The sequence below is a fragment of the Podarcis filfolensis genome (genome assembly GCF_964270895.1).
Source record: "Podarcis filfolensis genome assembly, chromosome: 9".
Classification (NCBI taxonomy): domain Eukaryota; kingdom Metazoa; phylum Chordata; class Lepidosauria; order Squamata; family Lacertidae; genus Podarcis; species Podarcis filfolensis.
The window spans coordinates 61,215,508-61,240,844 of record NC_139610.1 but is presented as its reverse complement, the minus strand read 5'-3'; the positions used below and the strand labels follow the sequence as shown (position 1 = coordinate 61,240,844).

Here is a 25,337-nt window from a genome sequence, read left to right as displayed (position 1 = left end):
ATAGATAGATAGATAGATAGATAGATAGATAGATAGATAGATAACTGCATTTGGATACATGCTTTAGTCTGGGAACTGTGAATTAGGTCAGTTCTGCATTGAAATGCAGACTCAATTTGGGATAACCAGTGGAAATGCAATATCCATGGTGGAAAATGAACCATGCTGGAAATAGTTTATTTCACCTCCTGAGTGAAGTAGGGTAAAGGGCTGAAATAACTTGGGCCTGTTTACAAAGAAATATGTACTCTGAAGTCACTGCCAATTCAGATTACTTTACCTGTTGATGAAAAGCAAACTGAACTGAAAGAGAATCATCAATCTCTGGTGTGATGGGATGATGAGCTGCTTGTGCGTAAAATCCTGATCCCTCAGAGTTTGGCTAAGTTCCCAAACCTCTGTCTGTGATGGAGCTCCTTAAGCGTGGCTCCATCAATCGCTCGTTGTATCGGACAGTGGGCGTTTACGGAACTTCTTCCAGCATAAAAGCTCCTTAACGGAAACACGTCTTCTGGACTCTCGGCGTGACAGTTTCCGCCGAGGAGTGGGTGTTCCTACGGGAGGTCCTGAAACCCCCCCACTGTTCTCGCTAGAAGTATCTCTGAGCTCTCCCTCCGACTCACTTTCCCTTGGAACTCCACTTCTCCCCCTGCTGGTCCCCTCCTCCGCTGAGTGGTCTCTCTCACCCTCCATGAGCCCTTTCACCTCCTTCGTCTCAGATGACAGTTCCCTGACATCCACCTCCCCTCCAGGGCCCCCTTCACCCCCTTCCCTCCCCTCCTCTGCGGGAGGCGAGGGAGCAAAACCCCTGAAGGAACCTCCCTCATCTTCCGAAGTTTCGAACACTTCCCTCCACCTTTTGCTGTTCCCGGTTTCCAAGTACTCCTCCTCCTCGGAGTCGGTACCTCCTTCCAACTCCGATTCCCTGAATCCCTCCAGTTCCTCCTCATCGTCGGTGGTGCCAAAGTACTCCCTTCGGAACCTCGCTACTGGCTGAGGTTTCCTGGGGAACCTTTGGTGGAACGTTTCGATCAAGACCTCGTCATGGACCTCCTCTGCCTTCACCCAGGTGTTTTCTGACTCTGGTTCCCCTTCCCACGCGACCAAATACTCCACCTGATTCCCCTTCCACCTGGAGTCGATGATTTCCGCCACATAGTTGCGGCTTTCCCTTTCTTCTATGGCTGGCCCCCGTGTGGATACCCCTTCACCTTCCCCCCGGTATGGTGACAGTAATGACCTGTGGAATACTGGGTGCAGTTTCATGTGGTTCGGTAACCGGAGTCTGAAAGCCACTGGGTTGATCTGTTGGATGACCTCAAATGGTCCCAATCTTTTGGGTCTCAATTTCTTGCAACCCCCCTTGTACGGCAACCCTTGGGTTGATAGCCAGACCCGACTCCCCACCCTAATTGTTTCACCTTCCCTTCTGCTCTTGTCTGCCTGCCTCTTATATTCTTCTTTGGCCCTTTCTAAGTTGTGTTGGAGTTGACGATGGATCGCTTCCATTTCTTCTACAAAAAGTTCAGCGGCCGGAACACTCCATCTCTCTCCTCCTTCCCCTGGAAACGCCCTGGGGTGGCACCCATAATTAGCCAAAAATGGGCTCATCCCGGTGGACACATTCTCTGCATTATTGTAAGCAAATTCCGCTAGTGCCAACTTTTCGACCCAATCGTTTTCTCTGTCATTGACATAGCACCTCAGGTATTGTTGAAGGATACCGTTTGCCCTCTCCGCCTGCCCATTGGTCTCAGGGTGCCTGGCAGTCGAAAAGTTGACCTCTACGTGCAACAAGCTCATAAGCTTCCTCCAGAATCTGGACGTGAACTGTTTCCCTCTGTCGGACACCAGCCTCAAGGGGGCGCCATGCAGCCTAAAAATATGTTCTACAAACAATTTCGCTGTCTCTTCCGCCGTGACTGCATGTGAGCAAGCTACAAAGTGACCCATCTTAGTTAACTGGTCTACTACGACTAGTATGGCGGTTTTCCCCTGGGATTTGGGCAGATCAGTCATAAAATCTATCGACACCGCCTCCCACGGTCGTTCTGGTGTGGGTAACGGTTCTAATAAACCCGCTGGTGCCCGCCTTTCTCCTTTGGCTCTCTGGCATTGGTCACACCTTCTCACATACTCCCGTACATCCTCCCTCACCTTGGGCCACCAAAACTCCCTGGTCACCAACCACATGGTCTTGTGTTGCCCAAAATGCCCCGCTGTGGGATTGTCGTGCAACTGTTTGAGTACTCTCCCCCTCAATTCCCCTTCGGGTATATACAGTGCCCCTTTGTAATACAATGCCCCGTTTCTTTCTTCAAAACCTCCGGGGTCTTCTCCCTCTCTCCTTAAACCTCTGAGCTTATCCTGGGCGTACTCATCATTGACCGTCCCCTCTACCAGTTCTCTTTGCCCCACCCAGGCCGCACCACACACCCAGTGGTCCTCTGGGATAATATGTCTCTCTTCTGGCGCTCCCTCCCCCTCCAAATATTCAGGTTTGCGAGAGAGAGCGTCCGCTCTGATGTTTTCTGGACCTGGCACGTAGCAGATTTCAAAATGGAATTTGGAGAACTCCTGGGCCCATCTCACTTGTCGTTGGTTGAGCACTCGTGCTGTTCTCCAATACTCCAAATTCTTGTGGTCCGTACACACTTGCACCTTATGCTGTGCGCCAATTAGTAAGTGTCTCCATCTCCGGAACGCTTCGTGAATGGCGAGTAGTTCTCGGTCATATACCGTGTAGTTCCTCTCGGATTTGTTCAGCTTACGCGAAAAGAAGGCACACGGTCTCCATTCCGACTTATTGCTCCCTGGCTGAAGCAGCACTGCCCCCACCGCCCGGTCTGAGGCATCAGTTTCCACTCTCATGGGTTTTTGTAAATCCACATGCAGGAGCTGTTCTTCCGAAGCGAATGCCTTTTTCAATTCCTCAAAAGCGTGCTCCGCCTCTGCCGTCCAAACGAATTTCTTCTTGCTGCTTAGACAGTCCGTGATGGGAGCCGTTAAGTGGGCAAAGTTCTTGATGAATTTACGGTAAAAGTTCCCAAACCCTAAGAACCTTTGCACATCTTTTTTGGTTTTCGGTGTCTTCCATTCCAGCACCGCCTGGACCTTGCCTGGATCCATGGCTAATCCCTTGTCTGATAAGCGGTACCCCAGGAATTCCACCTCCTTGGTGTGGAACTGACACTTCTCCAATTTCACCCACAACTGGTTTGCTTGCAGCTGGCTCAGCACTTCCCTGACATCCTTCACATGCTGCTCCTCATTCTCCGAATATATCAGCACGTCATCGAGGAATGCCACGCAATTCTTGTAGAGCAAAGGTCCCAGTACATGGTTCATGAGCGATTGAAAACAGGCGGAGCCTGATTGCAATCCGAATGGCATAACGCGATATTCGAAAGCCCCTAGGGGGGTGAACATCGTTGTCTTCCATTCATCCCCCTTCTTTATTCGTATCAGGTTGTACGCTCCTCTCAAGTCCAGTTTCGTGAATATCTTTCCCTTCCTCACCCTGGTCAAAATGTCATCAATCCTGGGCATGGGGAAAGTCACTGGTTCTGACACGGCATTCAGGGCCCGGTAGTCCACGACCAATCTCGGTTTATCCGTGTTTTTTTTGTCCACAAAAAACACTGGACTGCCCCCCACCGCTCTGGACTCTCTGATGAAACCTCTCTTCAGGTTTTTGTCAATAAACTCCCTCAACTCCTGCATTTCCCTGTCTGACATGGCGTACAGCTTGCCCACGGGTAGCTGGGCCCCAGGGACCAGGTTGATCTGGCAGTCAAAGTCTCTATGCGGTGGTAGTTTATCTGCTTCCCTTTCGCTGAAGACCTTGCTCAGGTCAGCGTATTGTTTGGGCACCTTCCCTTTGTTCGCCACTTCCGTCCCTGCTATGGAGGCTTTTGCCCCTTCTGGCACCTTTCCCTCTTTGCAATGTTCCAGGCAATGTCCTGACCCAAAGGACACCACTCTCTGATGCCAGCCCACTAGCGGGTCATGCAACGCTAGCCAGCTCATTCCCAAAATGACTGGCGCCCCTCCCAGGGTGGCTACATTGAACGCTATCCTTTCGGTGTGCCTTGCCACCCTCATAACCATTGGGACGGTCTGTAGGCTAACTTCTCCCCCCAACAGCTCCCTCCCATCGATCGTGGTGACCTGCAGGGGGTTGCTTAAAGGGAGTGTCTGTATCTGGTGTTCCGCTGCAAACTCCTTGCTCATAAAATTACAGGAGCTGCCTGAGTCTAACAGCGCCTTGGTCTTTAGTGGGTATCCGTTTGCCAGCTCTAGCAACACCTCTATTACTAGGGCTGGTCTTGGAGGTTCCGGAGTGGGCACTTTTACTGCTCCTTGGCCTGTCTGCAGTGCCCTGACAGAGGCAGACAGGCGTTGGCTTTTACTGGCTCCTGGACTTCCTCCTCCTTTCCCCCAACAGCCCCCGCCATCCCTTGCCATTCCTTTCTTTGCGGGCAGACTCTGGCAAAGTGACCTGGCTGCTGGCAGAGGTAACATTTCTTGGCGCTCTTTCCCTCCTTCTTCCTCCCTTCACTGGGATTTGAAACTGCGCGCGCGCGCGCTGTTCCAACTTCCATCGGCTCTCCGGGCGGCAAACTTGGCTCTGGAATCTCTGGAATGCGGAAATCCCTCCAACGCTCTCCTTTCCCCTCCCGCTTCTCCAAGGCTCTTGCCTCCTGGCGCGCTCCAATGGTCAGCGCTGATTTGGTCAGCTGGTCCATAGACTCCGCCCTGGGCGCCCGGGAAAGTTCGTCTTTCACCGCCGAAGAAAGCCCCTCTTCAAATAGCATTTGAATGGGTTCCGCCGATAGGTCCCACCCCAATCTATGTATCAACATTGTAAACTCAGTCCAGTACTCACGAACCGATCGGCTCCCCTGTTTGCAAGCCATCAATTGTCTGCGTACCAGTCCCTGTTCAATCTCGCTGGAAAACATCAAATCCATGGCGCGAAAAAACTTCCTCGCGTCCTTCAGCATGTCACTATTCCCTGCCATCAGGGGCCTGACCCAGTCTCTCGCCCCTCCTTCGAGATGGCCAATCACAAACGCCACTCGCGATGCCTCATCGGGAAAGTCATTAAACTGCAGTTCAAGAGCATACTGCATCTCTGTCCTAAAGGCTTGGTAGTTCCTGGGGTCCCCCCCAAACTTCTGCACCATTCCAGGCATCTTTCTTGCTAGTGTAGCGCCTTTTGCCTTTTCTGCATCCTGCGCCCTCCTTTCTTCTAGCCTCGCCGTTTGCATTGCTAGCTGGAGTTCCAACATTCTGTACCTTTCTTCCAGAGTTGGACCTTCTCCAGCTCCTCCTGCTCCTCCGGCTCCGGCTGGGTCACTCATGATGCCTCTCTGCACAAGCTGCTTTCAGGGACTGTCCGATTGCTGTGATGGGATGATGAGCTGCTTGTGCGTAAAATCCTGATCCCTCAGAGTTTGGCTAAGTTCCCAAACCTCTGTCTGTGATGGAGCTCCTTAAGCGTGGCTCCATCAATCGCTCGTTGTATCGGACAGTGGGCGTTTACGGAACTTCTTCCAGCATAAAAGCTCCTTAACGGAAACACGTCTTCTGGACTCTCGGCGTGACAGTTTCCGCCGAGGAGTGGGTGTTCCTACGGGAGGTCCTGAAACCCCCCCACTGTTCTCGCTAGAAGTATCTCTGAGCTCTCCCTCCGACTCACTTTCCCTTGGAACTCCACTTCTCCCCCTGCTGGTCCCCTCCTCCGCTGAGTGGTCTCTCTCACCCTCCATGAGCCCTTTCACCTCCTTCGTCTCAGATGACAGTTCCCTGACATCTGGCAAGACCAGGAGCTCCTGACATGACCTCTTTTCTGACCCTGAGTAAGGAACCCAGTTTTTATTTTTTGATGGATGGAATTCATTGCCGTTAGAGGTAAGGCAAGTGGTGTCCATTTCTCCAGTTTAGGAAGGTTTTTTTGGGGGGAGCTTTAGCAGTGAAGCAGTTCAGACCGAGAACTTATATAATTGCTGGAGGTTCCACCTGTTATTGGCTCACAGACAGACCTTGATTCAGGTGGGTGCTTACATGTACTTCCCCTGCCTCCCAAAAAGCCATGTGCAGTTAGCTGAGCATTTTGTTAGTGACCCAAAAACCTTCTGGATTACCATCAACCCTGATCTTCTCGCCCTAGGGATGATGGTTAGGTCTCAGAGTCAGCCAGGGCAACTGGTGTTGATACTTCCAGTCTTGGACCACTGATACCTGGGTGCAATGTAGGGGTTGTCATTTTTTTGCAAATTTATTCAGTGAGGGGTCTTAAAGTATGTTTCTGAGTAACTCAAATCTGATAATATTTTTTGACTAGATAGCGTTTAGCTTGATAAGCCAACGTTTGTTGAAGAAGCACATAAACTGCTTTTGGAAAACAGTTCTGAAAATGTCAGGTAATACTAAATAAAAATAATATTAATATATCATATAACTGCAAGTACTTGGCAATCATTTTTAATGATTTTTATACAATTTTACACATGCATTCTACTTGCCAAACAAAACCAATTTATATGAATTTAACCAAAATAGTTTTGAATTCCCAAGTCATATCACAATTTTAGCACCCCTCATTTTTGACAGTTGAAAGTTGAAAAATTCAACGCGCTCTAACAATTTAACAGTTCTCAAAGTTGTTGGCAGTCCAGCAATGTTTTTGAGGGCTCTGTTTCCCCTGTTTCCCCTCCAAGGAAAACCCAGGTTTCAGGGCTGCTCAGGACTGATCTCTGGCAGGTTATCACCAGAGAAAGAGCCTTCTTGGATGTGGTGCCCATTTATGGAATTCCCTTTGCAGTGAAATAAGTTCATAGCACCAGAATTAATGTTTTGGTATCAAGCTATTTAATGGATTGTTATTTTATTATGTTTGTCCTGTAAGCATAGAAACAAAATAAATACATAATAATGGGTAGAAAGAGAAACATGACAGTTTCCAAATAACCAAGATAGTCAGCAAGAATAGGTGGGTGAAACAGTGAAATTTATTCTAAACAGGAACAGTTATTTCAGAACAAGCATGTTAGGGTAAAAACCAGAAACCCAAAACTCTGAATCAGGCAAACCAGAACATGGTTTACTTTCTGCCATGGGAGACTCAAAGGTGGATTTGGATGCTGAAAAATGGGAAGGAGTAGAAAGTGGACGACTTGCATTGCTTGTTGTTTGTGTTTCTTGGTAACGATTACAGAATTGGAAAATGCAACACACACACATGCCTCTTTTTGTGAGATGCATGTTCCTACCTTTGGAGTCATTAGTCTCGATGTGTCCTTGCTGTTAATTCCTGTTCTTTGGTTATATGGATTTTTCTATTCCATCCATTCAATTGCTAAGTGAGCCTAGGTATTTCTTTCAGCCTGTATATTCCTTCGGACAAATGTTTTCCCAGGTTTTTCTTTCTAGCAACGGATCCACTTAATTAATTTCTGGTCTGTGTTTTAAATCGGACCATGAAAAGGTCATTGCAGCACTTAGAGTCTAGAAATGTGTGTGGACATTTTAATTAATGCAGTGGAGACCATTAAAACAATAGACTTTAGTTCCATGGGTGTATTGAAAGAATACTTAGACAGATTAGGACCAAGTAGAAGTTTTTTTTTTAAAAGAACAAAAATGTTCCATATCACAATCTGATTAGTGCAAGAATTGCCAACAAGTTGTCCCACTGAATACAAGTTACTGGGATTCAGAAGTGGGGAAAGTTCTGTTGCACTCAGGTCTTGCTTATGAGCTTCACATAGGCAACTGCGTGGCCACTGTGAGAACAGAATGCTGGTCTAGATGAGCCTGGTCCAGCAGGTCTCTTCTTATTTACCCTGCCTTGTTGTCTGCAGCCAGTCTTCTGGGCTGAGTTCTTTGTCATCTGGGGTTCTTCTGATGTGTGAGGAAATAGGGCTCTTCAAACTCACACATGCTGGAACAGTTTTCTGCTTCTACTTCAATATGATGAAAGACAGATCAACCAGTATAGTGTTAATATTCAAGATGGTTGGAAATGGAAAGAATTGAAGGACTGGAAAGCTGGAACTGTAGAGTGCAGAAAGTTTTCTGTTATGCTCAATTTAAAGTTGTTTCATCAAGGCCTTTAAGAATGTATAATGTGGAAATTCTTCCAACTGTTTGGATATTTCTTTCCTCATGCAAAGTCTTTGATTGCAAGCTTCAAAGTATTTGATTGCAGGAGGATTTCATCAATGGGTGGAAAACTGTACAACAATTTATAAACAACCCTTGCTTGGGCCATTATAGAGTGTACATTTGTGTGTAGTGTGTGCACATGCATGCATGCATATTCTTCTTTTTTTAACCTGATTTTCCTCTCAGAGGTGACTTTGAAAAGTCACAGCATGAAAATTGGCAATAAATGATGCTCAGTGCTAAAAGCTGTAAAATGTCAAATAACATGCACCTTACCCCATACTATGCATTTTAATCATCTAGCCTGTCTGTCATACACATTTTCAAAGTATTAGCCCTTAACAAAAAGGGAAGTGTGGAGAGCTGGGAAAGCTGATACACAAGCCAGTTAGACTTGGTTATTTGGACTTGGCTTGATTTAACTCCATTGACTTCAGTCAGTGGAATGAAATCACCATAATTGAACTTGAATTGGTTTCTGGATCAGAATGTAAATTGGCTTAAATCAAATTTAGTATTATGGAAATCCAAAGACCTACAAGGGAGAATGAGGGAAGAGGATTCCACAGTAAAAGATGTGAATATATATATATATATATATATATATATATATATATATATATATCACATAACTGGATCCATTCTAGCAACATTTGTTTTGTGGTGTTATAGTGATGGCCTGGTAAATGTGAAGTCCTTGTAGGGTGGGGGAGATTTGTACCATGGTGTAAAATCAGTATAATACTTATAAGTGTAATATAATTATAAGTGTAATCCTATACAGACTTGCTAGGAAATAAGCCCCACTCAACTCAGTGACCCTTTCTTCTGACTAAACATGAAGATGTTTGCCCTGGATAGTTAGGGAGTTGCGTCTGTCTAGAACGAGACTGCAAACTACTGTCCTTCCTCATTGCAAACATGGCAGACTCCTTCACTTCAGACAGCCCTTGCCCACAGAGAACACTGTACTTGTTTGAATCACTTGGAGTTACCCCGTGCTCATACAAAGAACCAGTAGAAGTGTGGAAAAGAGAACTCTTCTCGTTGGAACAATCTGAACTGACTGAAATAAATTACTCATGGATGATTAAAAACCTGGGCTCTGTTTTACCCAGACACTGGCATACTGCAATTAAAGTGCTGCAAATTGAAATTCTTCATTCAACCCATGACAGCCAACCTGTATGCAACTTGTTGATTTGCACCACCACTTTAGAATGCTGTAGAGTCTCCTAATTGGCTATTTGCGGCCTTTCTTAACCCCACAGATGTCTTACTTAGGCATCTTTTTTGTGGTTGAGTCACAGAGTTAATCTGCAGACATATGCCGCTCAAATTCAAGAATGTCAAGGTTTAGAACAATGCAGGATTTTCTGTGAAGATTGGTTTTGTGGATCACCTTGCTGTGGTGCATAATTTTAGAAAAGAAAAGTAGATTGTCATCATGAGGGCAAAGCCTATGTCTGATTTTACCTTGTGCAGTCCTTTGATTTGAAAGTTCTTTGGAAATAATAAATATGCTTCTTATTAAGTTGTTGGTTCGGGATTTTATCATCAGGTTACTGTTTAGGAATCAGTACAGTATTCCTAATCTAACTAAGATTAGTTCTGTTTGGGAATGAACATCTCTGACATAATGCCCACTGTGGCCTTTTGATCTGCTGGTAGAGCTTTTCTGAGGCGGACCATTTTGCTTGTCTCTCACTTGCTAAGCTGGTGTCAAGAAGTGAAGGCACTAGGAGCCCATTGTTTGTACTCCAGCTCATTCTCCTGTGGCCTTGTTGCAAGCCCTGTTGATGAGAACTAAGAAGATTAAGCTAAGTAATCTTTGAATCTTGGTGTCGGTGAAGTTTAAATTCTCATAAACTGTCAAACCTCATAAATATGAGGATCAGCAAGAAGGAAATAAAAATCCAGAAAGAGTGGCTTACTTATTTACCTACACACACACACACACACACACACACCTGTAAAAATTTCATCAATATGATCTGATGCTCAGGTTTATGGCTGACATAGGAAAGTCACTGCAATGTAATGTGCCATCTCATTTTGATTTGGCATTGCTCCTTAAATATATATATATATTTGTTCTCTTTTCCACCCCCCCATTTACTCTACTTTTGATTATCCAGTTTTCTACTCCTTCAAGAAAGCACCTACAAACTTGTGTCAACTATCTTTTTGCATGTTGAGTATGTGCCAATGTGCAACCGTATGCATCTGGTTAGGATGCATGAGAATACGTGCCTGGCAAGAGGTCATGGCTGATTGTGCTATGAATTAACCTAAAGAGCAGAAACAGAGAATCTAATTCATGCAGCTCTTGGTGGGATGAGGGGTGTGGGGAGAGGAAGAGAATGGATCAGAAATACAACATAGGGTGGCCGTCTGCCTTACTTTACAGAAGAGAGTCCTCTAGTTGAACTGCTGTCCAAAGAACCTTAAGAAGGGAAAACAGGGTCCTTGAACTTGCCTATCAGTAGTCAGCACCTGGAAAGCAGTGAGCAAGAACACAGGTCACCTTACTTAGAATCATATAATTACAGAATTGCAATGCAGGGAGAAGCAGTTGTTCCATACAGGGATCAAACCTGTAAGTTTTCAGCACCACGCTCTACCACGCGTCTTCCCTGCTATGGTGAGATGCCTGGGTTTTTGTTTTTTGTTTCTTAAAAAACACTATTAGTATCTATGCATATAACTTGGCATGTGCAAATATGTGCCCACTTTTGTTTTTTAGTTATTAGATATTTCATTTGCTTATGGAGCCAGTTGTAGGCATTGCCCCACCCCTGCTTAAAACATAAAATGTGGAACCACAGTAATAAGGAAATACAACTGATGCCATACAATTAAGCTTCACTGACACAAAGATTCTCAGATTATTTTGTGTTTAATCTTCTTAGTTCGTATCCACTGTACTTGCAACACTGCCTCAATATAATAAGAGTTTCAAAGTGTGATTAATATCCATGCTCTTGAGGATCATGCCGGGTGGGGGGGGCGGGATGTGCAGCTAAAGATTGAATGAGGGACTTTTCTGTAAATCCTTGCACATGTTTTACCTCCAAACTGCTGATAGAAAACCAGCACTTATTTAACATTATTATTACATTTATATCCCGCCTTTCCTCCTTGGTGCTCAAGGTGCCATACATCGTTGTCCTCCCATTCCTCTCTCTCACAATAATTTAAACTCTTGTCATGCTTTTTGTCCTTAAAACTTGGCGCCATTCAAGTATTCATCTCCTCTTGTCCAGGGCTTAAATGGTGTTTACGTTTAATGATTTAAAGTATAGAGATATATTTAGAGTGCATAAAGGAACTGTGTTGTGCTCTTTGAAGACAGATCCAAGTTCAAGCAAATTGAACTGGTATCTTCTCTAGGTCTTTCACATCTCCTTGAACAAAACTTTTCACTGCACTGATGTTTCATCTTATCAGGTAATAGAGCTCGCTTTACTTAAATAATTGGTCTTAAAATAGGGTCACAGGCAACCTACATTCGGTCACACCAGGGGACACCACCTAATATTTTATTTTGTACTTTATGAGGAAGGACATGATAAAGTAGGATGATAGAGGGCTTAGGTAGAGATTGGGAGGGCAAAGAAAGACATATATAATAAAAAGGAAAACAAAAGCGGCTGTTATATTCTGTTGTATCTTGGCTTGAATATATTCCCCTTTGTTGGCCTTCCATTAGGCAGTGATTTAGTGTAACTCAGAGCCGGCCCACCCATGTGGTGGGCTGAAGCAGCCTCCTCAGGCCATGGAAGCACAAGAGGTGGTGCCCCACCTGCCCCTGCTGCCAGAAAGCCCCAAGAGGAAGGTGTTCTGGGACACGGCCTTGCCGCTTATCTTCCTCTCCCCTTGTGGGACACCCCCTGCCTCATGCCAGCTTTGGCAAGAGGGTGGTGTTCCAGTGTTCAGCATTGCTTGCTCCTCTTTCCTACTCCTAAGGTAGAGAAGATGAGCAGCAAGACCTTGCAGAATGTCCGCTCTCACTGTGTTTTGGTGACGGGGCTGTTCTGCTGGCAAGGGAAGTGGTGGGTTGGGTGTAGGGTTGTGGGAGGGGAGACGGGGGGTGGGAATCACATTCCTGTTTCGCCTCGTGGAGAAATGGTGTAAATCATCTTTCTTGCCTGGAAGTACTATTTTTCTTCTTTCCCTTTTTCTTTCACTTCTTTATACACTTAACTTTCTTATGTTCATTTTGGATCTCATTGCCTCTAGATTTATGAATCAACCCCTCACACTCTTTTAAGCAGTTTTTTTTTTGTGTGTGGTTAATCTTGTTACATACTGTACAGCCCCTGAGTTTTTATTTAGATGCTTAAGACATTAAGATGATGTAGCAGGTTAGGTTACCGGTGGTCTCAGATATGAAAAATTGAAGCTAACCGATTTAAATTATGGCATTCTTTCCTGAAAACATTAGTATTGCAGCTAATGATCTTAATTTATATCTTGACAGGAATCTTTCTCTGAAGTTGTCAAAGGAAGTGGATCGAGGAGAAGCGAGGTGCCCTCGTGTCAGCCAACTGGCTAGCAGCCCATCGGTGGAGTGGCCTTTTGCAGCCATCGAAGATGGTGGAGGGATGGAATCTTTGCCCTTCCGACTGATGATGCAAGACTGTACAGCTGTCAAAACATTACTTCTGAAAATGAAGAGGGTTCTCCAAGAGGTAAGGGTTTAAATGACTGAAAGGCTGCTGTTTTTCTATGTTAATGGTGATGGAAAATACCAGAACTAACTACGGGAGGTTGATCTTCTGACATTTGCTTTTGCAAACTATTGATTTATTGATTAAAAAAACCAAAAGGTCCATAGCTAAATTGTCCATAGCTGTCCAGTCTTGATCATGGTGCTTCTAGCTCCTGTAATACATTTGACTTTTGAGGAGAATAGAGGGAAATAAAGTGCTCTTGTTGACAGCATGATAAAACAAGATGGAAAACTGAAAGGGAAAGGGAATTGGAGGAGGGGTTAAGATTGGATAGGAATTTAAAGAGAGATTAACTAGTAAGTAAAGTTTAATGGAAGCAGGCTGACTTGACTGACAATGGTCCCTGGCCACATGGAACATTCATTGTACATTTCTGTTCGTCACAAGGCAAAGCAGTCATCTGATCACTGAGCCATGCGACTAGATTGATTTCCATCTGCCTCTGATGTTGGCATTGTTTTTAAACACTCTATCAAAGAGCTTGAAATCGATCTGGTCACTCAGAAGAGCAATTGGTGAGCTGTGTAGCAACTGCTTCCATTGGAAACTATTTTGTGAAAGAGATTATGTCCTGTTTCAGCCATATGGTTAATGTGATGTGTATGAACCTACTTGTACCTCTTCTTTCCACGTGGCCGAAAGATCTGCTTCTGTTTTCTACTAAGCACAGTTTATTGTTTCTTCTCAATCAAGGATGACAGTCAGCCATGGTTTATCTAAATTAGCCAGAATCAGAAACCACAGTTTGATCTTGAGTTGTTCGGTCATATCATAGTTCAAACTCACTGCATTTTTGTTTCAGTTTCGACGTCATGCCAGAGGAAGACAGAGAAGGTTGCGGGGAGTAAACAAGCTTAGTTTAGTTCATGCAGAACTAAGCTTTCATTTAACATTGTGTTCGGACACAGCTGATAGGAAATCTCTTTCTACAGAGGTAGATAGCCGTTTCACAAATTAAAGTCAACACTTGATGTTGCAGTTATTACATGATGAACATGCAGATATTGAAACAGTTTATATTGTGGATTTCCCCTCCATTATTCATATCTTACAGAGCATGGAGAAATTACTTTTATAAAGTTTCCTAAGATGATGTGAAGTGGGTGTCTAATCTTATTCTGACTATATGAGTTCAGAAACTACTCAGTTTTTCAAAATTAAAACAAAAATAGAACCAATATCTAACACTTTGTGTGGATGTTATCAAAAGAGTCTCAATATTTGCATGGTTGTATCAGGATTGTAGCAGAAGGAGAGTTAAAGGAAGACACAGGCATTATGCTGCTGGAAAGCTATGAGAATGGACACCAATGCTCCAGTTCCACAACTTTTTTTTTTCCTTTCCCCATCATAGCTTACTCATGATCAAGGGTATATTCATAAACATGAGGGCTAGTATTATAAAAAGAGAAGATCTCTAGAATCTTAACCTGATCATAGATTTCAACAAGATCAAGGGAACTTCCCAATAGCCAGACAGGTATTTCTTCTGGGACTGGTGTTCTTCTTTTATGCAAGTTTTTCACAGCATCCATTTGACGTCATTATCATTAGAATGCCAGCCTGTATTTTGCCTCCATTTAATATTGATTTACCCTTTCATGAGGTAAATCCTATATATATTTAAAAAAAGAATCAAAAGCACCTCTTGCCACCTACCCGTTTGCAATATCAAAACCGCCTGTTTACCGTATTGAACTCCTGTCCAGAAGCACCTCAACAGCTCTTTATTTTGGTGATAAGATTTGGCATTTTATATGAAAGGAGCTTTTAAGAGATCGGTACATCTCTCTGTCAGCCCAACAAATATCACAAATGACTGGCAAATTAAGAGGCAGTTATCAGTTTATTAAATCTCTCCAGGTTTCTTTAGCTAACCAAGTTTGTAATTAACCAGTATATTGTTACTGATTTATTCAACGTCTGCATTTTAAGTAGTCACTTTTTTAAAAAATCAAGTAATTCATGCTGGAAATGGGTAATTCCTTCATTACATGCTGCTTTAACATGCATTAAGTGTGAATTTTACATAAGTAATAATAATAATAATAATAATAATAATAATAATAATAATAAGGCATCAGATTCTGATAGTAGTGTAGTCGGTTTGGCAGTCAGTTTATTTCTTTTTAATGTTTGTCTCCCATTTACAAACCAAACAGTTTGCCAATATATAGTTCACTATTTTGGCTTTCATTTGTAGATGCAATGTTGATGAATGATGACTGTGAAGATTTTGGGATGGGCTGACATTCCTTATGGAAGTTAAAGATCTTCCAGCAAAATTCAAACCATTGTAATAGTTTGTGCTACTTGTTTTTCTGCCAGGCAAACTGTCTGAACAAAATATCTATTAAAAGAGACTTAGCTGTGGGTGCATTACAGTGCCCGCACCAGCAATTACTTCTTCATGAACTGCCCCAGGCAAGTGAATGTGACCACAGAATCGATCCACAGGAAAAAATAACCCCCAAATATGAAACTCTCTTTCAAATCTGCTGCCCATCTCTCCTTGTAGTCTACTGGAACTTTGTTGGTAAGAAGTGAGGGTGAACTAGATGAAGTGATCTGTGGCACAATCCTTTGCATGCTTACTCAGGAGTAAGTTCCACTGTTTTCAAGGAGGTTTCTGCCCAGAAAAGTGTGCATAGCATTGTAGTTTTAACTGAGTTTGTGAAGTATAAGATAAAGGAGAAGTAGTTGTGTGTTTCAAGGAGGGAGAAGAACAAGAGAACATCCTTGCCACCACCCCAGATACCAAGACTTTCATGGGTGCAGTGCAGAGTTTTTGTCGTGCTCAGCTTCCTTTTGAGGTAGCCCAGGGGTCCACCAAAATGTCCTTTGTCCATACAACAGTCAGAAAAGATGCATAGGCAGTAAAACATTGCTTAGTTAGTTTCTAAACTGTTGATATAGAAAAATAGTAGTTTCAGACTCCGTTCTGGTCTGAAATGAAAAAGGCTGGTTAAAGCCATGTCTTAGAACAACCAGCTGAGAGCTCTTTACATACTGCAATAAACATGGAGAGAGAGAGAGATAACAAAGTGGTGGCCCATTTCCTCACAAAGTTTGAAGTCATGGCATTGGCTAAGCCTGACAGGACAACTTAGTCTATGGTTTATTCTCTCCATGCACTAATTAGATTCAAGCATGCTAGAGTTATATGAGGCCGGAACCCACACCTTTGTTGTTATTGTTTAGTCGTTTAGTCATGTCCGACTCTTCGTGACCCCATGGACCAGAGCACGCCAGGCACTTCTGTCTTCCACTGCCTCCCGCAGTTTGGTCAAACTCATGCTGGTAGCTTCGAGAACACTATCCAACCATCTCGTCCTCTGTCGTCCCCTTCTCCTTGTGCCCTCCTTCTTTCCCAACATCAGGGTCTTTTCCAGGGAGTCTTCTCTTCTCATGAGGTGGCCAGTGAGCACTCAGGGCTGATTTCCTTAAGAATGGATAGGTTTGATCTTCTTGCAGTCCATGGGGCTCTCAAGAGTTTCCTCCAGCACTAGAATTCAAAAGCCCACACCTTTAAGCATGGTTAAACCTAATGGGCGACATGCATGAAGAATTAAAGCTTGAGAGTAGCAGGTTGAAGGAGAACGAAACAGCAACATCTGCCTGCTAAATGCCAGGCTCACACCTGGGTCTTAACTTCTTCTCCAGTTCCTTTGACATTTATATTTAAAGATAGAAAGCATAATGATGTAGTTGTTTGCCTACTTAAATGCTTAAGTGGCTAGAACAGCACAAAAAATAAAGTAAAATCAGCCCAGTCAATTCCCACCATCATTATCTCAATTGTCCATTATTAATTTGCTATTGTTGGCCATAATAAAGCAGCCAAAATGAGCCAATTCCCCAACCAAGTTTGCTGTGCATCTATTGTTGCCTCGGGCTCGTCATTTCAAATACACCTGAGCTTTCTTGGCAAAAAGAGCTGATTGTCCCAATAAATTGGCATATGTTGGAGACTGCAGTGCAAATAATCTGCAAGCAACCGGAAGATGTTTCACACACACAGAAGTCCAGGAAAGTGTGGATTACACTCCGTCCTTTCCATAGCCTGTGAGTAATTTTGAGCTAAATGATGTGCTGCTTAATGACAGCAGAGATAAAAATGTTCCTGATAATGAGGAAGACAAAGTTTAATAATGTTAATGATAACAAGGCTTCTAATGAGTTCTCCAACTCTGTTAATAAAAAGCAATAGGAAATAGAAGTGGGATAAGAAAGGAGGGCACTACAGACAGAGGAGTTCCCGACCCATGTTATGCAGTAATTGAATCTCCTAACAGCTTAATGGGATTGAAGGAATTAAAATGTCAAGTTGTCAAACATAATTTTCTAATGTGCAAAGCAACACTAACTATGTATGCAAGAACTTAAAAGTAACTCTGTCCCCTTTTTGGACTTCATCCATATCTAATGTAGATTTAAAATGGGATTGTGCCACATGTTAATATGTTTCACTTGTTCTCTCGTTTTGCGCTTCCCTTGTTTTTGGTCCAGAAGCTGCTGTATATGCAGAATGCAGCCTCCTGGCTGCTACTGGGAGATTCCCATCAACACCTGTTTCAAGATCTAAACTTGCTGTTGGAATTCTTTCCCTATTATCATTTAGCTAGTACCACTGATATTTTGTTCAGATTCCTGCTCAAGATACTTAAGACTCTTCATTATCTTAAGGCTTTTCTGCTTACACAGGGCTTTTCTGATGTGTAGCTCGACCATTGATTATTGTCTACCACTGCCCAGATGTTGACTTAAGTATTTATATTCTGTTTTATGGATGTGTTATGTTCATCACCTAAATCCTTTGTTTAATGTACGGTATATAAGGGACATGGGTGGCACTGTGGTCTAAACCACTGAGCCTTGGGCTTGCCAATCGGAAGGTCGGCAGTTCGAATCCCCGTGACGGGGTGAGCTCCCGTTGCTCGATCCCAGCTCCTTCCAACCTAGCAGTTCGAAAGCACGTCAGAGTGCAAGTAGATAAATAGGTACTGCTCTGGTGGGAAGGTAAACAGCATTTTTGTGTGCTGCGCTGGTTTCGCCAGAAGCGGCTTAATCATGCTGGCCACATGACCTGGAAAAACTGTCTGCAGACAAACATCGGCTCCCTCGGCCACTAAAGCGAGATGAACGCCACAACCACAGAGTCGTCTGCGACTGGATTTAACTTTCAGGGGGTCCTTTACCTTTACCTTTTATATAACTCTATAAATAAACAGGCTCACTTTAAAGTAGGCATGGGGACCCTGTGGTCCTTCAGATGTTGTTGGACTCCATCTCCCATCATCCCCAGCTAGCATGGCAAATGGTCAGGGGTGATGGGAGTTGTAGTCCAACAACATCTGGAAGGCACCAAGTTCTCCTTCCTGGCTTTATGTGGCAATGTTGGAAAGTGGCGTAAGAGGGAAAGAGAAAAACTCTGAAGCAGAATAATCTGCCTTTCTCCCCTGCAGATGAAATAGGGTCAAATAAAATAAATCACAACTTTTAATGTACAGGAGAGGAAAATCTCAGGCAAGGCTGGAAAGAAATGGAGCAGTCAGAAACAGTGGAGTCAGAAATTCAAGGATCCTCTGGAGCAACATTAGGGGAAGCTATTATGTAGGGGTTAATGTGTTGTCCTAGTACTACAGATGAAAATTCCTTTCTCTATCAAGAAGCATATTGCATGACCTTGGGCTATTCATTATCTTGCACCCAAACTTACTACAAAATGTTGTTGTGAGGCTAAATTGGGACTGGGTTGGAATGGCTAGCTAGTAGCTATAATAACTTCACTTTGCTGTGTTACATTTTAAAAAACTGTGCTTGAGCAAGTTATTGTAGTATGCAGATAAACTTACTGGTCAATAAAGCAGTCCTTATTTACTACCAGTAGACAATCTAGCTCCTAATAAGTAGAGACACTCATTAGCGGTGTCTAGTACCACTCATTAATTCTCTGTGCATCAATGCCAGTTACCAAACAGTGAATAACAACTGGGGAGACAGAGTTAATCTTTGTTTAATTTCACAATATGAACACTTCTCCATCCTGTGTCCAAATTCCTGTTTCATTTATGGCAGATTGCCAAGCAAAAGTATTCTTCTTCAGTGCTCATATCTGAAAGACAAGATTCTCTCCCCCCCCCCCACATGTCTTATTTCAAATCTGAAGGCAGATAACCCACATGGATACAAAGATACTCTGAAGTATTGCTCCTGTTACCTCGACAGACACCACAAAGCAAGTTACCAATGATACAGCTAGATGACTACCAGTACGCTTATCTCTGCAGAACAGGACTGAGATAGCTAAAATAACTATCTACCCATGAATCTCTCATATCCTTGAATTCTTTCTTCTGAGAAGATAATTTTTGCTCTTTTGCTATGAAGAGCACTGTTATTTTTATGCTAGAGAAAAGAAGAAAACAGTGCTGGTTCTGTCTTTAAAATACATATAAAACATATTTTTATGCCAGATAGAGGAAAAGGCCTAAAGTGGCGATTTTGTCCTGAAATATATAAAGTGTGGTTGTCTGGCAATAAGGAGTCCATTACTTTTTCCTCTCAGACCCCATTACTCATAATTCTTTTAATCTTCCCATGTTGTTTTTGCATACTAATTTGGTTCTTTATTGAGATTAGCATTTCATCACCCTGGGACGAATATTTGTCCTAATTACTGCATCAAACTAAATCAAAACAGCTAAACTTCCTCATTTCATGTGTGTGTGTGTGTGTGTGTGTGTGTGTGTGTGTTTAGGGTGCTCCACACACACAACTACATGCCACTGGTGGTAGCATAAATATAACTGGTAGCATTTGTTTTCTTCACTGTTTGTGATTACAATTTCAAAGGCATAAATTGGGAAAATGGCTCTATCGGACAGACAGCTTGCCCTTGGTGTTCCATCAGTGACAGTCTGATGCCAGATGACTATTGGCAAATATAAAATGTCTTTATTTCCTTCAATATTGGGCTAGATGGATAAATATTTGATGGATAAATATTTGTGAGGCAGTTTCCTATGTTCGAATCTAATTCTGGTGCATAGGAAAACACAGGTCCCCCCTTCTTGAAGTCTGAAGGAATAATGCCCATTTCACCACCTCATTCATCTGCACCTAAAGACGAAGTTTGCTGATACAAGTACCATGATCCAAAGGAACTTCTTACATAAGGGTAACAGGATTTCACATTGCAATGTAATGATTTTTGTAGTTTTCTCTGCTTTAGCTTCCACAGCCTGCGAGGCAATGAGTATTATAAATTAATAGGTTTTGGACTGTGGAAACTGAGCACCACAAGCAGCGCTGAAATACCTGGTTGAATCATAGAATTGTAAAGTTGGAAGGGACCCCAGGGGTTATCTAGTCCAACCCCCTGTAATGAAGGAATCTCAACGAAAGCATCCCTGACAGACGGCCATCAAACTTCTGCTTAAAAACCCCTGGGGAGAAGAGTCTACCACCTCTTGTGGGGGTCTGTTCCACTGTTGTACAGCTCTCACTGTCAGAAAGTTCTTCCTGATGTTTAGTCAAAATCTCCTTTCTTGTAACTTGAAGAAATTGGTTCAGGTACTATCCTCTGGATCAAAAGAAAACAGTAGATGTGCTGTAGATATTTGAATATGGCTGTCATCACTCCTCTCAGGCTCGTCTTTTCCAGGTTAAACATACCCAGCTCCTTCAACTGTTGCTCGTAAGGCTTGGATTCCAATCCCTTGATCATCTTGGTCACCCTCCTCTGCACACGTTCCAGCTTGTCAATATCATTCTTAAATGGTGGTACTTAGAACTGGACACAGTATTCCAGGTGTGGTTTGACCAAGGCAGAGTGGAGTGGTGCTGTTAATTCCCTTGGTTGGGACACTACACTTCTGTCAATGCAGCCTAGAAAGCTTGTTTTCTTTTGCTCTGGAGGATAGCACCAGAAGCATTTATCCAATGGTACCTTCTTGAATGTGAGATTGGAGTGCTCCTGATACCCATTTTCTATACGTGAACTAGGAGGAGACTATGGTCGATGGTATCAAAAGCTGGTGAGAGTTCTACTAACAGGGTCCCTCGTAAAGGTCATCCATCAGGCTGACCAAGGCCTATTCAGGGTCAGGTTGAATTTCCTTGAGGATCAGATTTAGCCCACATGTTATTTTTTAGCCATCCCAGATCAAGACCACAAGCAAAGAAGGTCCATGAACTACAGTATTTTTGGTCCATGGCAAGAGTACTAAAATCTAATTTGCCAATAGCTACTCCGTATGATCCATTGTTAATGTGTGGGCACATATAGTGTTAGAGGCTTTTATGTGCCGATATAAATTTTGGCAGCTGTTCAGATGCAACTTAAAAAGTGTTTTTTGCTGGTGGCTGTATCAAAATGTTCTAAACAATTATACTGTGGGATGATAAGGAAGCCCATTATAATGCAAATTGTGCTGCCGTTTTGTGACAAACTACTCTGTGTTCTTGTAAGAAAACGATTTGCACATTATCTGCTATTAAATTAGCCTTTCTAATTTAAAGCAAATATGATTACATTTCAGTTTGTGTTTCAAATAATTATTTCTGAAACTAGCTGCACTCCTTTCAAAAGTGCATTGCTTTAGAAGGTGGTGTTTCTTTATGACAAGTGTAAATGGAAAATAAATAATAATAATAATAAACCCAAATGGTAGATAAAATTAGTTGCACTAATAGGGTGAAAAATCTGTGATGACAGGGATGCAGTGCTTCTGAGGCCTCAATTACATGTAAATGTCTCTTAAATGCTAGCAAGGGAAAATATATACAATATGCTTATTTCAGTAGGTTACATATACATGTTATTAAAATTCCCTGAAAAGGCTACAGCTACATGACGCTAGAAAGAAACAACATAGCCAGGGATACATAAAACTTGCAGCTTTCTAATTCACACACACATATTTATCCTTCCCTAAACCACACTAAACCACATGGGGGCATTGAAATAAAGGGGACTGGCACACATTTGACCACTTCCTGCTTTCTCTTTGCAGAGGCCTGTTTTATTAGCTCCCACCTAGCGTAGGAAAGTGGGGAGGGTGCTGTTGTGCTCGTGTCCTGTTTGTGACCATCTGGGATTGACTACTGTGAAAACAGGATTCTAGACTAGATGTACCTTCACAAGGTTGCTGAAATTTGCATCCTGCCCTCTGCACCACCATATTTGTTTCTTGTGCTTATGCGAGAATGGGAACACCCAATTCACCGTATATGGACCCTCCTACTGCACCCGTTATTTATAGAGCTCTCATTGGTGCAAATGGGAGCCTTCCTCCCATCGGGAAAAGCTGGCATGGGGATGTATGATTCTGACCGGCACCAAAACAAAGTGTTAAAGCCCCTTCCCCATTGAGCATTTCCTTTCTCTCTGCACCATTTCATCTGCTTTAAGAAAAATAAGGTATGCAAGGGCACACCACATGATAAACCACATGACTGGTTTGGCCCTTAGTCCCCTGATATTCCTTGGATGTTTTGCTTGTAAAGCTATGATGTGGCCCTCCAGATGTTGGTGGACTGTGACTCCCTTCATCCCTGGCTATTGGCTCTTTATTCAGCTCATAGTGGTGAGGAGGAATGGAAGTTCCCCCAGAATGTCTGCTATATATACATTATTTACACAATAGGCCCCACGTGATTGGCTAATTCCGGGATTCACGTGTAGGCCAATCAGGTTGTGGATTCACTTCCACCTGGAGCTGGATTGGGTGGCTCCTGTGGACCAATCAAACTGCTGCATTCTGGACCCTATTGTTCTAGGACCAATTAGACTGCTGCCTTTTGGATCCTATTCAACTCAGTACATAACACCGGTCCTAAAGGTAAAGGTACCCCTGCCCGTACGGGCCAGTCGTGTCCGACTCTAGGGTTGTGCGCCCATCTCACTTAAGAGGCCGGGGGCCAGCGCTGTCCGGAGACACTTCTGGGTCACGTGGCGAGCGTGACGAAGCTGCTCTGGCGAGCTGGCACCAGCGCAGCACACGGAAATGCTGTTTACCTTCCCGCTATAAAGCGGTACCTATTTATCTACTTGCACTTTAGGGGTGCTTTCGAACTGCTAGGTGGACAGGAGCTGGGACCGAAAGACGGGAGCTCACCCCGCCGCGGGGATTTGAACCGCCGACCATGCGATCAGCAAGTCCTAGGCTCTGAGGTTTTATGCTTTCTACCTTATAGTGGCTTTGCATGTTTTTAGGAAGCACAAGTGACATTGGGCACACTCCTTTCACAGCTCTGACGCAACGTGTGGAAAGACCATTCACATACTTCCCCCCACAGTGATGTGCATGAGTTTGATACGCATCTTGGAAAGATTATCAAGGGCTGGTAGTTATGATGCTGTGCACCACCTCCAGTATTGGAGCTGGCATGCCTCTGGATACCAGCTGTTGCAGAGATGAAGTTGTGTTCATGTCTTGCTTGTGAACTTTCCATGGGCATCTAGTTGACCAGGATGCTGAGCTAGATAGGCCTTTGACCTGAGAACAGGATGTTGAGTGAGATAGGCCTTTGACCTAATCAAGCAAGGCTCTTCTTAGCACTCAGATCTCACCTAGGGGGTTGAATGAGAAAATTCAGATATGTGCATGTGCACATGAACATTCTTCTGCCCATAGCTGTCCAGGGCTGTGCATCTGGAGAGGATTTTAAGTCTGCCCTGCTGTTTTTTGTTTGTTTAAATTGTTCCTCTCCCAACCTGGTATTTTCTCCGGGGGGGGGGGGGGGACAGGCATTATGCATATAGGTGTGACCCTCTTTCTCAAGGAGAAATAATTAACCTCTCCTTCCCCAGTATTACAACTCTGATCAAATTGAGCAGCAGGGTGGCGCTGTGGGTTAAACCACAGAGCATAGGGCTTGCCGATCAGAAGGTCGGCGGTTCAAATCCCCACAATGGGGTGAGTTCCTATTGCTCAGTCCCTGCTCCTGCCAACCTAGCAGTTTGGAAGCATGAAGTGCAAGTAGATAAATAGGTACGGCTCCAGCGGGAAGGTAAACGGCGTTTCCGTGCGCTGCTGTGGTTGGCCAGAAGCGGCTTAGTCATGCTGGCCACATGACCCAGAAGCTGTACGCCAGGTCCCTCGGCCAATAAAGCGAGATGAGCCCCACAACCCCAGAGTTGGACCTAATGGTCAAGGTTCTCTTTACGTTTTATATATAATATATACCCATGCTGCATCACTGAGACTTACCAAGCAAGCAGCACAACCAGAGATGTGGTCTATGAGATGTGCAGGTCTCAGGTTGTGATGGCTTTGGGGGGGCGGGGAATAGACAAATCAATAATTTGTATTGGACCTGGTATTTGGCACACTGGTACTAAAGTAAACATGTCAGATGTCATAAAGGGGGGAAGAGAACGATAGTAGCATATTATTTATCTGCATGCAACCCTATTTCATTTCGACCGTGTCACCTGTGTGGACATCACTGTCTCCTTGGCCTGACATATTGGCCTGGGCACTTCTCCAGGGGCTGGCTACTAGGGCTTTGCATCTTCTGGATCACGGGTGCAGAGCCTCTTTCGCTTCAGATGTTGCTGGGTGATGACTCCCATCACCCTTGACCTCTGTGCTGGCTGGGGCTGATGCGTCCAACAAATTTGAAGGGCCACAGGTTCTCCAGTGCTATTTTAGATGCTGTCAGGCAAAGATGAACTGTGAATGAAACATGGCTAATGTAGCCAACCTGCTTTTATTATTACATGTGATTCTCAATTTTGCTGCCACTGATGTGTGCCATTTTCAATTGTTAATTTAGAGGAAACACACATGCAGAGAGAGAGAGAGAGAGCCAGGTTACTTGATTGCATGCTATAATCAGCTATTTGTGTCCTGATTATATTCCATAATTAATCAAATAACCACTGCAATACAGTGCTTATCAAGCATGTCCAACTTTCAATTTATGAATCCAAAATTGCCAGCTCCCTTGTAGTACAACTTTGTGCTCCTTCATCCAATCAAGGGTACTGCATAGAGAGGCTGACAGGTTGAAGTGTGAGTTGCAGTATAGCAGATGGCCAGCAGGTGGCACTCTTCATGCTTAGACAGTTTCTTAACTATTACAGCATTTTGCGTACTGGCTTGAAGACATAACTGCAGAAGACATTGCACAGAAAGCCAGAAATTGCTTTTGCCAGGGATAGTCACTTACACTGACAAAATGCTTGGGTGTTTTTTTTATCATTATTATTATTTTAAGTTGCAACAGAAACACAGCTCATACACTTAAAACTAGGAAAGTGTTTTGTCACATAACACAAAAGCTCCTTACATTTCTGTAACACAAGTAGCATTTTGCTGGCTAACGTGCAGAGATAAAACTCTCGTGAACCTAATTTCTAATTTATTTATCTTTAAGAGGGAAAAATAGCATTAGGTGGACTAATGGCCACTGTGGAGA

General features: G+C 43.6%; 1 protein-coding gene across 8 annotated transcripts in view; it reads left to right on the top strand.

Moving 5' to 3' along the window:
• CCSER1 (coiled-coil serine rich protein 1) overlaps nucleotides 1–25,337 on the top strand; it is a 709,135-nt gene that overhangs the window by 276,631 nt on the left and 407,167 nt on the right. For all 8 annotated transcript variants that reach the window (XR_014538426.1, XM_083571140.1, XM_083571139.1 and 5 more), the window contains exon 6: nucleotides 12,656–12,866. Coding sequence is in view for 7 of the 8 variants with exons in the window: in XM_083571140.1 (XP_083427266.1) it covers nucleotides 12,656–12,866 (211 nt within the window). In the remaining variant the exon portion in view is untranslated. The remainder of the gene's footprint in view (nucleotides 1–12,655; nucleotides 12,867–25,337) is intronic.